General features: G+C 36.6%; 1 protein-coding gene across 1 annotated transcript; it reads right to left on the reverse strand.

Moving 5' to 3' along the window:
• Positions 1 to 12,372: 12,372 nt before the first annotated feature.
• Positions 12,373 to 13,687, reverse strand: LOC136067218 (uncharacterized). Its single transcript, XM_065772761.1, has 2 exons — positions 13,493 to 13,687; positions 12,373 to 13,131 (listed from the first exon to the last, which is right to left on the reverse strand). The coding sequence occupies exons 1-2, from the start codon at positions 13,685 to 13,687 to the stop codon at positions 12,373 to 12,375; spliced, it is 954 nt and encodes a 317-aa protein (XP_065628833.1).
• Positions 13,688 to 15,260: the final 1,573 nt, after the last annotated feature.

Genomic DNA, 15,260 nt, shown 5'->3' on the forward strand with positions numbered 1-15,260 from the left:
AAACCCACTTAGCTAGCCACATTAATGAGAAAATGACCCTTGAATAGTGTCATCACAGCTTATAGCCTGGTGCAGAAACCTTCTAGTGAAGCCCTGATGGGACAAGTATCAAGAGAAACGAACTCTAACCCTCCAAGTGAAATGCCAAGATACAACCTAGGAGACTAAATAAGACAAAGAGGCCTCTGTAAAAGGGGGAGGAGACATCTAAGGAAAGAAAGAAAATAGAAAATCATCATTGTAACATAAGAACTTGTGAACTCTATACCTTGGACTAATTCCGAAGAGCATCATATAAGCAATTCGAGACTATTGTCAATCAATCCCCTTGTCTCATATTTATTCTTAGCACTTATCCTTTCATTTTACACTCAATTCATTTAAACAAGAGTTACATAAGGTAGATTAGCATCTTATCTCTATAAATTAATTGGGTGAGGGAAAAAGCAAGTTTGTCTTATTTTCCCCCGCTACAATAATAATAATAATAATAGTCAAATGAATTGTTTAGGTTTAGTCATATAGCAACGTGGCAACATCAAAACCAGACTTTTTTTTTTCTTTTTCTTTTTTCTTTAAACACATTCAAATAAGTTGACAAACAAGTTAATACTTGATAGTAGTACCACTTTCGGAATTTGTCAGGTAAAATTGTTTTTTGTTTTTTGTTTTGGAAGGGACCATCATCTAAAGGAATGGGTTAGATGACCATTTAATTTTAAAATTTTAGGGAAAATATTCAACATGGGACCGTGCATATATTTTTTTCCCCCAATTTTTTTTTAAAAAAACTAGTATTATTCCGTGTGACACAGTTTGACGAAAATTCATATGTGAACTCAAAAATTTTAAACTAATTAAAACTAAATTATTAAATAAATAGTAATAATAAATTATAAAATAAGTGAATAATTTTAATAAAAAAATTACTTTAAATTTTGATTGTTTAGACTTTAGACTTTATCAATGTTTATCTATTTTTATATTTTAAAATTCTCTTTGTGTTTTGTGTTAATTTCTTGATATGAGATATGGAATGAGTTTGGTCGTTTCTATTCAGATTATGTTTAATCTATGCTCTAGCTTGCATAAACAAAATATATAGTTCCTCAATACCCATTTTTTCCTAGTGATAGTCTAATTGAAAAAATCAATATACTCACAAATTAAATACAATAACCAAAACTGAAAATCAAAATATACACAAAGGAGTTCAAAATTTGAGAATATAAAAAAATAAATAAAAAATTACATAAGAGAACCAAGAACTTAAATGGATGTCCATTGTTTTGCTTCGTTACACTTCCTTTGGCATAATATTCTGCACACAAGTTCATAATTTTTTTTTTTTTTGAGAGAGAGAGAGAGAGTTTCCACCTGTGACATTTGCTCATGATGAAAGCTCTTTTATCATCAGACCAAGACATCAATCAGNGAGATGATTTCTGAGAACTAGCTGTCTGTTGGGAAGACTTCATGGTGGCGCTTGCGACCTATGCTTGGAAGACCTATTTATTTTAAAGTAGGTAAAACTATCCTGCAATCCTTTCCTAACCCTCCACTCAACAGATTTCCCACTCAATGCCTTAAGTCTACCAAGCATCCCTATTTTCAGAATTGTAAGGGGTGAAGAATGGAATCCCTAGTTGTAGAGATCAATTAATGGTACTTAACTATATTCCAGGAGCTGGTTAAAAGCAGTGATATGAAGCAACAAGTTTATTAAAAGAGGGGCTCCTTGATCGATGTATTTTTGGTGCATTTTGAAGGACGAAAGTAATATATAGTCTAATTAATTATTTTTTTTGTTACCATTGTTTTTCTGCTATTAAATATATTTGTTGGCTAACATATTTTTTTAATGCGTAAAAATAGAAGATCTAAAAGTTGATACATGAAAAGAAGATGTGAAGTTAGGTTTTAATTTTTACAAAACCTAGCTTTTATCTTCTTTTCCCCAGATTTTTTAGTTTTGTATATTTTGAGAGGAAGAGACATAAAAGGGTAACAAAAATATAAATTTACCCATGTTTTTAACAGAGATAAGTAACAGGAGACAAACGGAACTAACCTCAGGTGGGTAAAGTGTCAATTTTTAAACCATGTCTAAGCAAAGTGTTTTTTGAACAAACCACAGGTAGGCAAAGTATAATTTCTCCTAAAACAAATTTATATTCTATTCAAACTAAAAGTATATTATAAAAATTTTCTAAACTTTAATCACACACAACCAACATTTTGTTTTTGTTTTTGTTTTTTCCTCAAGTTGCATCTTACTAAATTTAAGAATAATTTAATTTAGATAAAACTTTATTGAATAAGTTTTAGAAATTTAAATTCTACTCCAATTAAAAATCTATTATTAAAATGTTTACAACTTATATATATATATATATATTATATATTCAACCATGACTTTTCGATATAATCTCTCTTAACCAATAAGTCATCCCTATAATTAAATCTCACACAATACACCCCACGTTGTTGTATTTTTTTTTCCCAAAATGCTACTTATGCTTATGTTTTAATCTAATAAATTTATCTTATTTATTGTTCTTAACTTCTGAACTTGAACTAGGTTTCAATCAGTTCAACTGGTAAAGTCTCTGATGGTTGTATAAGAATCTAAGGTTTAATCCCTGCCTACACCAAAAACTGATTGATGTCTTGGTCTGATGATAAAAGAGCTTTCATCATGAGCAAATGTCACAGGTGGAAATTTTTTTTTTTTTTTTTTTTGAGAAACCAGTCTGTGGGACTGGGCTTTTATTAAACCAAAAGAAAAAACAAGTAGCTAATGAACGTCAAATAAAGCAAGAGGCATAATGTCCCCAGGAATGTCATCAACCCAAATCTTAAATTCTAACCCAACCCGAGCTTTCTTGGCAAAAGCATCAGCAACCTTATTACCGCTTCTTGACACTTGACAGAAACTGTGAAACCGCAGCTGTGACGTTAAATGAAGGATGTCATCCACAATGTGACCATAAAGAGCAGGACTTGACTGACCGCTGTTGATGGCCTGAGTGATGATTGCCGAGTCACCTTCGAAGATAACATTATGAAGACCAAGGTCTATAGCAAAGGAAACGGCATAGCGACAAGCAAGGGCCTCCACCTCTGGTACAGAATGAGGAAGTGGGACACGAACTGAAATTGCTCCCAAGATATCACCACGGCTATCTCTGATAACCACACCAAGACCAGTAGTGTTGCTTGTCTTGAAAACAGCACCGTCGTAATTAGCTTTGTAGCAATGCTGATCAGGTGGACACCAGCGATTTGTGGGAGTTGTCACTACAGGCCTTGGGACCGGTTCTTGTGCTTGGATGAAGTCTTGAAGCATGCCACCAGCTAAGGAAGGTAGCGATTGCAACGGATGGACTGGTTTGCTCAGGCGTGGCAAGTTGCGTCTGTTCCATAGAAGCCATGCTATAAGAGCAAAGATTTCAGCTCTGTAGTCATCGTGGACCTGCAAAAACTTTGAGATAAGGTCAGTAAAATCCAGGGAGGGGGAGGTGTTTGTGGGACTGGCCCAACTAAGAGACTGCCACGCCTCTTTCACTCCTTCACAGCCCCAAACAGCATGTGTGGTGTCTTATTTTTTTTAGACTGTGGAGTGATTTATTTATTTTTCCTTTTTGTGTGATGCTTTACTTTCAAGAAATCAAGTATTGGATAAATTTTGTTTTTTCATTTTTTTTTCTTTTGTAAATTTTATATTATTATGTAGATTATAAATATTTAAGATAGTAATTAGTATTTAGAGTGTGAACTTTTGAGTGATTTATCTTTATCTTTTCTATTTTTTTTATTTTTGTATGGTATTTTACTTTTAGGAAATCAAGTACATAATAATTTATTTGTTCTTTTTTTTTTTTGTAATATAGCAAAGGAAACGGCATAGCGACAAGCAAGGGCCTCCACCTCTGGTACAGAATGAGGAAGTGGGACACGAACTGAAATTGCTCCCAAAATATCACCACGGCTGTCTCTGATAACCACACTAAGACCAGCAGTGTTGCTTGACTTGAAAACAGCACTGTCGTAATTAGCTTTGTAGCAATGCTGATCAGGTGGACACCAGCGATTTGTGGGAGTTGTCACTACAGGCCTTGGGACCGGTTCTTGTGCTTGGATGAAGTTGATACATGAAAAGAATATGTAAAAGTTAGGTTTTAATTTTTACAAAACCTAGTTTTTAGATCTTCTTTTCCCTTGATTTTTTTAGTTTTTTTTTTTAATTTTTTATGTTTTGAGAGGAGAGAGATATAAAAGGGTAACAAAAACACAAATTTATCCCTGTTTTTAATAAAAGTGGGTAACGGGAGACAAACGGAGCTAACCTCCAATGGGTAAAGTAACAATTTTTAAACCACATGTAGAGAAAGTGTTTTTTGGGCAAATCACAGGTGGACAAAGTGTAATTTTCCATTTGTTTTAAATTATTCTTAAATTATGCAACTTGATGAAAAAAACAAAAACAAAAACGTGAGTTGTCTGAGATTTAAGTTTAGAAATATTTTATAATAGACTTTTAGTTTGAATAGAATTTAAATTTGTTCTAAGTTATTGTTAAATCTTGTCAATTATTAGTCAAAACATGGGTTTTTTTTTTAAGAAAGAAAAGTGGGTTGTTGTGTGGGATTTAAGTTTGGAAATTTTTTATAACAAGCTTTTAGTTTGAATAGAATTTAAATTTGTTGAAATTTAAATGATAAAGTTTTACCTAAATTAAATAGTTGTTAAATATTATCCCTTAATTGAGGAAATATATTCTAACAAAAAAATATATAATTAATTTACTAATTAGTGAGAGTAGCCACTTAGCACAACCATGAATTATAAGCTCAATTTTTATTATACAGTATATATGATATGATAGGATATAAACTTATTATTAATAGATAAATAAAAAATTAGGGACTTGGTCTACATACAGTTTCATTTCTAAAGTTTTTTATTTTATTTATTATTATTATTATTTATTTTTTGCTTTGATTAGATTTAAAGAAATATAACCTTCTAAAAATAATAATAAAGAAATATAAAAGAAAATTTTCAGGCTCATAAAAAATAAACAATAAAAGTGAAAAATAACATTGGATGCGAAGTGTGCTAGGATCATAGTTTTAAAAACCGAACCGGGCATCAAACCGTTTTTTAATTTTCGGTTCAACCCTGGTTTTTGATTGATTTTTGGTCCGTTTTTCGGTTATTGACCAGTTTTGGGGTTTTTAACTGGACAGGAGTGACTCCCGATTTTCAGTTGAACCGGCCGATTCGGTCTGATTTTTAAAACAATGGCTAGGATGCCGCCAGTACGGGCATTTAAAAAATAAAAAAAATTCTCTGTTGTTATGATGAAAAGTAGTAAGCGCGCATATGCTCCGTCCCTCAAGCCAGCAAAGGCTCACGGATGCGTTTAGGTTCGGAGTACAAGTATAGTGAATGTACCAACATGGATGAACCCAGTGATGATGCTGAGATCATCAGTCAAGATGTTCGTCCAGATTAAGATCGTCCTCCACTGGTATTAACCCTGGGATACAACAAAAAAGAAAGAGTCACCGGTGGGGCGCTGCCCACAACGCCTCCGATGATTAAGTTAGAGAAGCTCAGCAAGCTGAGTAAAGTAGATAAAACTAAAATGAGGATCGAGTAGTCTGATTCTTCTTACCCTTTCTGGATATTGTCTAAGGATATATATAGGTCATTTCAGTGCCCTTCTAGCCGTTGGATCCGTCATTATAGGAGCATTATTGCTTGGGCTCGTAACGCTTATGCCAGGTGTCAAGTTAACCGGCGTACCTTCAACGGAATTGGTGTTTAATGCAGCTACTCGTAACGGCCGTCCTTGGTTGGGTTGGTCAGGCGGCCTTCTTCGTACTATGATGGTAATGATCTCGTCCTTATACATCGTCCATAGTATGGACGATCTTACTAATTTATGGGGCCCATCAGCTGCCCCCCATTCCAAGGTCGTCTGTGATCTTGGACGGTCCTGGGAATACCAAACCTCACCATGGGCGAAGGTACAGGCCCTTTCCCCCTTCCTGGGTAGACGAACCCTAGTTTCTACAGGGAATTGAAATCTATCCCTAAATTTACTAAAAACGTCTACACCCAAGTGAAATTTTTCTTGAGGGCATGGAAGGTACGGGGGATGACAATAGAGGTAGAGGGCATTGATGAGGGAGGAGGCACGGAGGTAGCTGTGTCCATCACAGCCCCGTCCGCGGCCGCGCCTGAGGACGAGCCTCCCTCAGAATCAATGGACCTTACAACATAACCCATTTCTTCCCCCCTAAAAACCTCGCGGGTGGATTTGAACCAAAAGAGTGACCTCTGTAATAGTGGGTACAAGTCTCTCAAAACTAAATCTAGGCCACACCCCCTATAGCAAAATCACCGGATTGTGGATACCGGTCACCGGAAAGTTCTAGAAGTCCCCCAAGCGAGCAAAGAAAAGGTGACAGAAGGAGAAACACTCTCAAAATCAGAATAACCTACCATTAAGAAGGGACATGTGCATTTCGAAAAAGGAAAGTAAGCGAAAATGTACAGATAGCAAAAGGAAAGAAACAGAAAAGAAGGGATACGCACCTTAAAAAGAAAGAGAAGAAAATCTGAAATCTGAGATGGCAAAGCAGCAGCAGCAGAAGACACAGAAAAGACAAAAAAATAAAAAAACACCAGAGGAAGCCAAATAAGAGATAAAACGAAGAAACTAGCAAAAGTAGAGTTAAAGTTTACCTTGGAAATCGCGAAACCAAAAAGACATTCGCGGAAACGATGCCTCCCCACCAGTTAGAATTTGAACGTGGCCACAGAGTAGGCCACACCGCCACAAGGCAGTTAATGCGGAGAACACATTCCCAAGCGACAAAAAAAAAAAAATCGTTTTNAAAAAAAAAAAAAAAAAAAAAATCGTTTTGTATTCCCAGGATCATCAAGGACCCCAGATGACCTTGGGAATGGGGAGGCAGCTGATGGGCCCATAAATTAGTAAAATCGTCCATCTGCGGTGGACGATTAACAAGGACGAGATCATTACCATCACAGTACTAAGAATGCCACCTAACCAACTCAGCTAAGGACGACCGTTACGAGTAGCAACATTAAACACCAATTCCGTTGAAGGAACGCTGGTTAACCTGACATCTGGTTCAGGCGTTACAAACCCAAGCAATAATGCCCCCATAATGACCCAGCCAACGGCTAGAAGGGCACCAAAAGGATCTATATATATCCTCAGGCAATATCCAGGGGGGTAAGAAAGATCAGACTATTCAATCTTCATTTTAGTTTTACCTACTTTCCTCTATTTGTTGTTCTTCTCTAACTTAATCATCGGAGGCGTTGTGGGCAGCGCCCCACCGGTGACTCTTTCTTTGTGTTGCACCCCAGGGCTAATACCAGCAGAGGACGATCTCATCCTGGACGAACATCTTGTCTGACGATCTCAGCATCATCACATGCTATCTAGAGTTCAAATTGAAATATAACAATCTTTCTTCTTTTTGGAAATACAGATAATATTTTTTTAAAAAGAATAAGCAATTTTATTCAAATTCAATCGAAATAATACTAAGGGAAAAAAGAAAAGAATGTAAATTCCTCCTTTAAAAAAAGAAAAAGAATGTAAAATCTTACCAAACAATGAGAACTGTTGGATTGGACCGTGAAGATGTGGAGTTTTGTTTTTCGTAAGGCCCATTCATCGGCTAGGGCCAACTTATTCCTTGGAAAATCTTATTAAAAGGAGCTTTATTTTGCAGTTTTAAACCCAAGTATGAATCTTCTTCTTCTTTTAAAAATTATTTATTTATGAATACAAATCAGGGGAGTCAATCTCGTATCGAAGGCTGTACCAGTTTGACCAGTGGAATGATATATTTCGGTATCGATCAATACCGGTGTACCGTGAAAGGTTTACCGCTATTTTTTATATTATATTATATTATATATAAATAAATATAAAATAAAAATAAAATTTTACCATAAAAAATTACCTCAATTCATAACAAATTATCATAGTTTAAGACTTTAGCATCAACTAAAAAAAAAAAAAAAACACACACACACACACACAATATAAAAACAAAAAGCTTAATTGTTCATTGCATACTAAAAAATAATAATACAAATAAGTTAATATAAATATGTTACCATTCTACCCTTACAAAAATTTGAAAATTACAAAACTTAAAAAAAAAAAAAAAAAAATCTTTTTCTGTACCGACTAGTAAGTCCAATACTGGCCGAAACGCCCGAAATCGCCTGTATTTAAACCGGTACGAAAATTTAGAGTTTTAGTTTCGATGCACGTACCGATATAGTACATACTAGTTGTATCGGCCGGTACGGTATAGTATCCTCTTCTTGATACATATAGTATTATAAAGAGAACAAAGAAAGGACCCAGGAAGAAAAGAAGAGATGGAAATCGATCCATCACAATTGCAGAAAGTAGTCCTTCATGCCAAATTGTGAGTCTTGTGACAAAGAAAATTAACATCCCTAGAAACAAAAGAAAAATTCCAGCAAAAGAGAACTTATAGTAGCTTTGACATCTGGGGAATAAAAGGCAAGAAACAAAGGAGGAGACAAGTGAATGTTCTGCAAAGCATCAATAACCCCTTTGCAGTCTCCTTCAAAGAGAACATAAGAATACTTGTAGAATACTGCTAGTTTGAGGGCTTTAAATGCAACTTGTGTTACTCCAAGGGTCAGATTAGAAGGAAGGAAAAGATTTGAATGAGCTAATAAAATATCTCCAAATTCACTTCTCCCAACAACAGCTAAGATGGTGGCATGGGGTATAATTGCAACATCAAAATTTATTTTAATCCAACCAAGTTGGGGAGGAAACCATTTCAAGGCTGGACATGCTAGGTGAGATGTCCACGCTGCAATATGTTTTGAATAAGCCCTATTAATTACATCAACATTTTTTCTAGAATTAGAACTGTAATCTTCAAATATTATTTGATTCCTAATTCTCCAAATGTCATCAAAGAAAATTGAACAATATAGAGTGATCTTGTATCCATCTTCTTGAAGAAACCTGTAAAAACATATGTGGGAAAATTGCATATTTCACAATATCAAAGGACATAAATACCCAAGTATGAATCTTCCACTTAATGAGAGAACTAATATATCTGAAAAGATTTGCTTTCAATATTCCAGCGAATTTTAGATACATAGGCGGAATGAATAAGGCTAGCTCAATCATTCCTAATTAATGGAATTGAAAAAAAAAATTCTAATTAATATAATATTTTTTTTTTTAAAATGATAATAAAAATATTATATTAATTAGTGCAGTGGTACAACCCAAATGACATAGGGATCGTTGACCTAAACCCAATCAATTTGTGTAATGTTTTGGGTATAGCCCACAATGGGAGGTCCTAAGAGGATTTTGGTTGGTAAATGGTGGTTGACAATGGTTGTGAGATGGTTTTGAAAGCTATTCTTGCTACTCAAGGACGACCTCAGATAGCCGAAGTAACCCTTATGTGTCTTGAGCTGAATCACTTTTCTAAATACTAGTTGATAGTTTTGTTAAGTTTTAAACCATTGGAAAACATAGTTTGTTTAACCTAACTTAATAGCCAAGTTGTTATTTAGGTCAATTAAGCAGATCTAGGTTAAATAATAATAAACATTTCATAAAAAGCGGAAAAGTAAAAAACACAAGCGATAGGATGACTTAGGAAACCAATGAACACAAGCGATATGATATATCTTTTTCTTTTCTACCTTATTAGATACATTGTTCTTGTACATTAGGTCTTGTGACCAGTTTTACATACATTGTACTTATATTTTTTATATGTGGATGTATGTTTCTTTCACCTACCTCTTCATGTGTTGTTTCGTTTTATCTTTATACACATACTTCTTATTATTGTATGCAATTTGTTATTTCTATTTTACACAAAGATGCCTTGATGAGTTTTGTTTAAGTGTTTCAGAAATACAAGTTGTCAAAGTATACTTGCCATAAACTCTCTTCTTGCAAAGTTTTTCAAGAGTTTGTGTTAGGACAGATTTTATTATATTTAACAAGTAAATATGATTTGAGTGATTTATGACTTCTCTCATATGTTCATTTGTTTGTTGTGGTTTTGTCACGGATTGCCAAAGGGGGAGATTGTTCGGACATATGTGGTTTCACTTGTTAAAGAACATATATCATTCTTTTATGTAATTTGCTAATCCTTTAACAAAATGCACTCAACTTGTAATTGGGTAATTCTAGATGTTTTTAATACTTCAAGAAATAAGGTTTCAAGATCAAGTGTTGAAGTCATCAAGTTTGTCCAAGAAACAAGCTAAAGAAGTGCACATTCATTAAAGCTCGACACCTGCTCGGTAGCTGCTTGACAGCTTCTATCTGTCAAGATTTATAAAATAAGATTTTTTGATCTGATTTCTTGGGATCCGTGAATATGTTTTTGGGCCTTCTTTTCTTCTAACCCTAAACATATAAAAGGATTGTTTTAAAGGCTGTCAAAGTGTTCACAAGTTGAACAAGCACTGAGCAAACTCTGTTCAAGCAAATTGTGACTGAAAACAAAGTTTTGCCCTAGTTCATCTCTTTTGAAGAAGTTGCTGTGTATGTGCACCTTTGGGTTTTATGACCAAGCATGTTCTTGATTTTCATCATGGATGAACTAAAGAACTTTATAGCCAACAACTTTTTCTAGTTGGTGATTGAAGTCGCATACTAGGATCCGCACATTTGGTTAGTCATGTACTTGGGAGCCGTGCATCAAAAGGGGAAACTGTCACTACAAAACAAGTCCAATTGGGTATTGGGGNTTGGTTTAGATCAGTGAAATCAACGCACATCCTCCATTTTTCGTTGGCCTTCTTAACCATGACGACGTTGGCCAACCATTCCGGATAATAGACTTCTCGAATGAAGTTAGCAGCAAGTAACTTGTTCACCTCGTCCGTCACTGCCTTGTTTCTTTCGGGAGCAAAATCCCTCCGCTTCTATTGGACGGGCTTTTTTGCTGGGTCTACGTTTAGGCGGTGCTGGATGATAGCTGCAGGAATCCCCAGCATATCTTCATGGCTCCATGCGAATATATCGAGGTTGTTTTCCAAGAAACGAATAAGTAGTTCCTTCGTTTTTGGGTTTAGATTCGTCCCTACTTAAGTCGTCTTCGATAGATCTTCTTCGACCAATTTCACTGTTTCTAACTTCTCCATGATTTTAGCGGACTTATCCTCGATCACCCACGTATGGTTTTCTCTGGATGCTAGGACCGTCTGATAGCACTCCCTTGCCAGGACTTGATCCCCTCTTATTTCTCCAATTCCCTGTTCTGTAGGAAACTTTACCTTTAAGCAGTATGTGGAAGTAGCAGCTTTCCACTGATTAAGCGTAGGTCGTACAATGATTACATTGTAAGACGAAGGGGAATCCACGACCAAAAAATTGTGCCTGTTGGTTACCTGGAAGGGATACGAACGGGCGGTTACAGTCAACGTCACAATACCTCGGGGGTACACCTTATCCCCGCTGAAGCTGACAAGGGGTGATTCAAATGGTCGAAGTCTGTTTGGGTCTACCTTCAATTGCTGAAAGGCAGATAGGTAAATAATATCCGCTGAACTCCCATTGTCTACCAAAACTCTCCTCGTGTTGAAACCTTCGATCATGATCATGATGACCAGTGGGTCGTCATGAGGCTGCTTGATCCCCCTGGCATCTTCCTCCGAGAAATACATATCTTGATTCGTTCGTCTCTGCTTGAAGGGAGGTGAGCTGTGAACGCTGTTTACCTGCCTTTGATACGATTTTCTGAGGGACCTGGACAACCCTCCTATGGACGGTCCCCCCGCAATGGTCTTTATTTCACCCCTTGCATTCTGTGGATGAGGTGGTTGACCTTCGCTTCTTCGGTAATCCCCTTGTTGTTCTTTCTTACCATATCTGCTGGCTTCCCCCCTTTTCACATATTTTTAAAGTTTCCCCTTCTGGATAAGTTCTTCTATCTGCTCTTTCAGATCTCGACAGTCTTCCGTGTAGTGCCCGTGATCTTTGTGAAAATGGCAATACTTTCTTTTGTCACGCACACTAGGCGGCGATTGGAGTGGCCTCGGCCATCTAAGGCTCTACTCGTCCCTTATTTCCGCCAGAATCTGATCAGCTGGCATTATCAGCGATGTGAACTTCATTTGTCGAAAATTTTTATCGTCCCTTCACCTATTCCCATCGTCACTACGTCGATCTGTCCGATCCCTTTTCTGCCCCCTTTTGTCGTCATCTTTCTCTTTTTTCTTCTCCCTTGTTTTGTCTGCTCTGTTTATGGCTGCTAGCGCATCCTCGGCATTCATGTATTTCTATGCTTTCAGTAGCGCTTCTGCCATTGATTTGGGAGGGTTTTTCGCCAGAGAAGCCACAAAGTCTCTGGATTTCAATCCGGCTTTGAAGGTTGTGAGTTGCACCTTATCGTCAGATTCGTCCACTTCTAGCATTCCTCGTGTAAAGCGCGTCACATAGGACCTTAAAGTTTCTTTTTCCCCTTGCTTGATTGTGAGCAAGTGATTAGCTATCCTTTTTGGTCGTTGTCCACCCACGAAGTGACGAATAAAAGAACTGCTTAGTTGCTCAAAGTTGTTAATGGTCGACGGAGGTAGTTTGGCGAACCACTCTCGGGCTGCCCCTTTAAGGGTAGTGGGGAATGATCGACATAGGATTTCATCAAGGGGTTGTTGAAGACCCAAAGTTGTCTTGAAGGTATTGAGATGATCCAATGGATCCTTCAGCCCGTCAAAGGGTTCGAGCTGAGGTAGGCGGAACTTGGAGGGCACTGGGCAATGTTGGACAGCGGCAGTGAAGGGCGAGTCAGATTGCCTGACGATTCTGTCTAATCCTAGATCCGTCTTTCCCTTAATTGTGTTTCGTAATTCGTCCATCTCTTTCCTCATCTCCCTGAGGAAACTTGATTTTGGTTCATCAGGAGTGCTGGCGCGTCTCCTATGACTGTCTTCGTCTTCATCTCTGTTGATCTTCGTGTGGCTATCTCTCTGTTGCAACCGCTGTCTCATTTCTTGATTTTGCTTGGTGAGTTCTTCCACCGTGGCTGCAAGTGCCTGGATCTGCAGGGCCAATGCGGCAGGATCTGGATTAGAGCTGGACTCCGTCTCATTGTAATGGAACAAAGTCCCTGAACTGATCGTTCAAAGATTTCCCCACAGACGGCGCCAAACTGATGATGCTGAGATTGTCAGTCAAGATGTTCGTCCAGATTAAAATCGTCCTCCGCTGGTATTAACCCTGGGATATAATAAAAAAGAAAGGGTCACCGGTGGGGCGCTGCCCACAACACCTCCGATGATTAAGTTAGAGAAACTCAGCAAGCTGAGTAAAGTAGATAAAACTAAAATGAGGATCGAGTAGTCTGATTCTTCTTACCTCTTCTGGATATTGTCTAAGGATATATATAGGTCATTTTAGTGCCTTTCTAGCCGTTGGCTCCGTCATTATGGGAGCATTATTGCTTGGGCTCGTAACGCTTGTGCCAGGTGTCAAGTTAACCGGCCTACCTTTAACGGAATTGGTGTTTAATGCAGCTACTCGTAACAGCCGTCCTTGGTTGGGTTGGTCAGGCGGCCTTCTTCGTACTGTGATGGTAATGAGCTCGTCCTTATACATCGTCCATAGAATGGACGATCTTACTAATTTATGGGGCCCATCACATATCATTGTTCACAAGCATTGTAGTCACATTTAATATTAAAAAATAAACATTCTTTTTTTCATTGTTCAATTTTTTCGTATGTAAACATGGGTTACAACTTAATAATAAATAATTGGGTTAAGATAGAGGCCAATATTGATTCTTTGACTGAATTGATTGTGGTCTTGCAATAGTAATATTCATCTTTCCGAATTAACAACAAATACTATATTACAAATTAAAATGATATTGTTTGGGGATGTACAAAACACACATATTTGAATAGGATATGGTTATTTGTGTTGCAAAGTAATTAAAAGTTTAAAACTCACAGAGATATTAATGTGAGTGCTAACGGCCTATATTTTAAGGCAGCAAGATCATAAGCTCTAGTAGCAACCTCCTTATCATCATCGTATGCAAATAAACTTGAACTCTTAAATCATCAATGGTATCCAAACAATATTAGATTTCATATAGATCATGCTTTTTCTTAGGATTCACAAACAATATGATGCTCATGAAGAGTGTTGCAAAGAAAAAATATACTAACTCATCTTCGGATTTTGCAATCACATTTAAAAGTTAAAACTATGAAACGTTTTAAGCGTTTGAGTTTTGAAATGGTAGGAATTGTAATATCCCACTTAATTAACAGTGATATGTCAAATCTATTGCATTTATTAAGTAGTAAACAGTCTTTAACCAACAACCATGGCATAGTTATAATATGAACTTCAGAGTCTTGGGCCCCAATCTAACTCGTACCACCACTTTCCACGAAGACAAGCAAAACGGAACCAGGATCCCGAGTTGGTAGTGCCAATATTGTAAACTGTGGTTGTTTGAGCTGATTGTGGAAGAGGACCAAATTTTATTTCCTTGGACCCAATTCAAATTAGGCCGTAATATACCTACAATTTTTTTGGTAACTCGGGAGCTAGTGTGACTCCGTCCTTGAAGACAGGCTAAGCCTAACCTTTAGCATACCTCCATTGGTACTGGGCAGAAATTCTGTCATATTTAGATCGGGTTTATGGAATCAAGAACTCTTTAGTCTTTATATATATAGCAGTAATCTCACCTATTCAGCCATTATATCTCGATGTGATGTGGACAATAGTATGACTCCGTTATATTGATCTAGTAGATAAACGAGAACAAAGAGCCATTACCAAAGTGTGGATGATAACTCTAAAGCCACTCTTCTTTCTTTTCTTTTTTTCAAAACGTTCGGGATACTTTAATATTTGTAAGTGATTGCATAAAGCCTAAGCCTATTGAAAGTATAGGGTCCGTTTGGATACAACTTATTGTTGTTGAAAGTGGCTGAAAACTGATTGTTGCTGAAAACACTGTAGCAAAATAATTTTTAAATGTATGAATAGCATCGTGGGACTTATTTTTAATCTTTTTTAATTGTAAACAGTACATAAACAGTGCATGCACTGTTCATGCACAGTGATTTTTGTCTCCAAATAGTCAATAAGTCCGGCTGAAAAAAAAAAAAAAAAAAAAAAAAAAAAAAAAAAAAAAAAAAAAAAAAAA

The sequence above is a fragment of the Quercus suber genome, unplaced genomic scaffold (genome assembly GCF_002906115.3).
Source record: "Quercus suber isolate HL8 unplaced genomic scaffold, Cork oak 2.0 scaffold_63, whole genome shotgun sequence".
Taxonomy (NCBI): Eukaryota; Viridiplantae; Streptophyta; class Magnoliopsida; order Fagales; family Fagaceae; genus Quercus; species Quercus suber.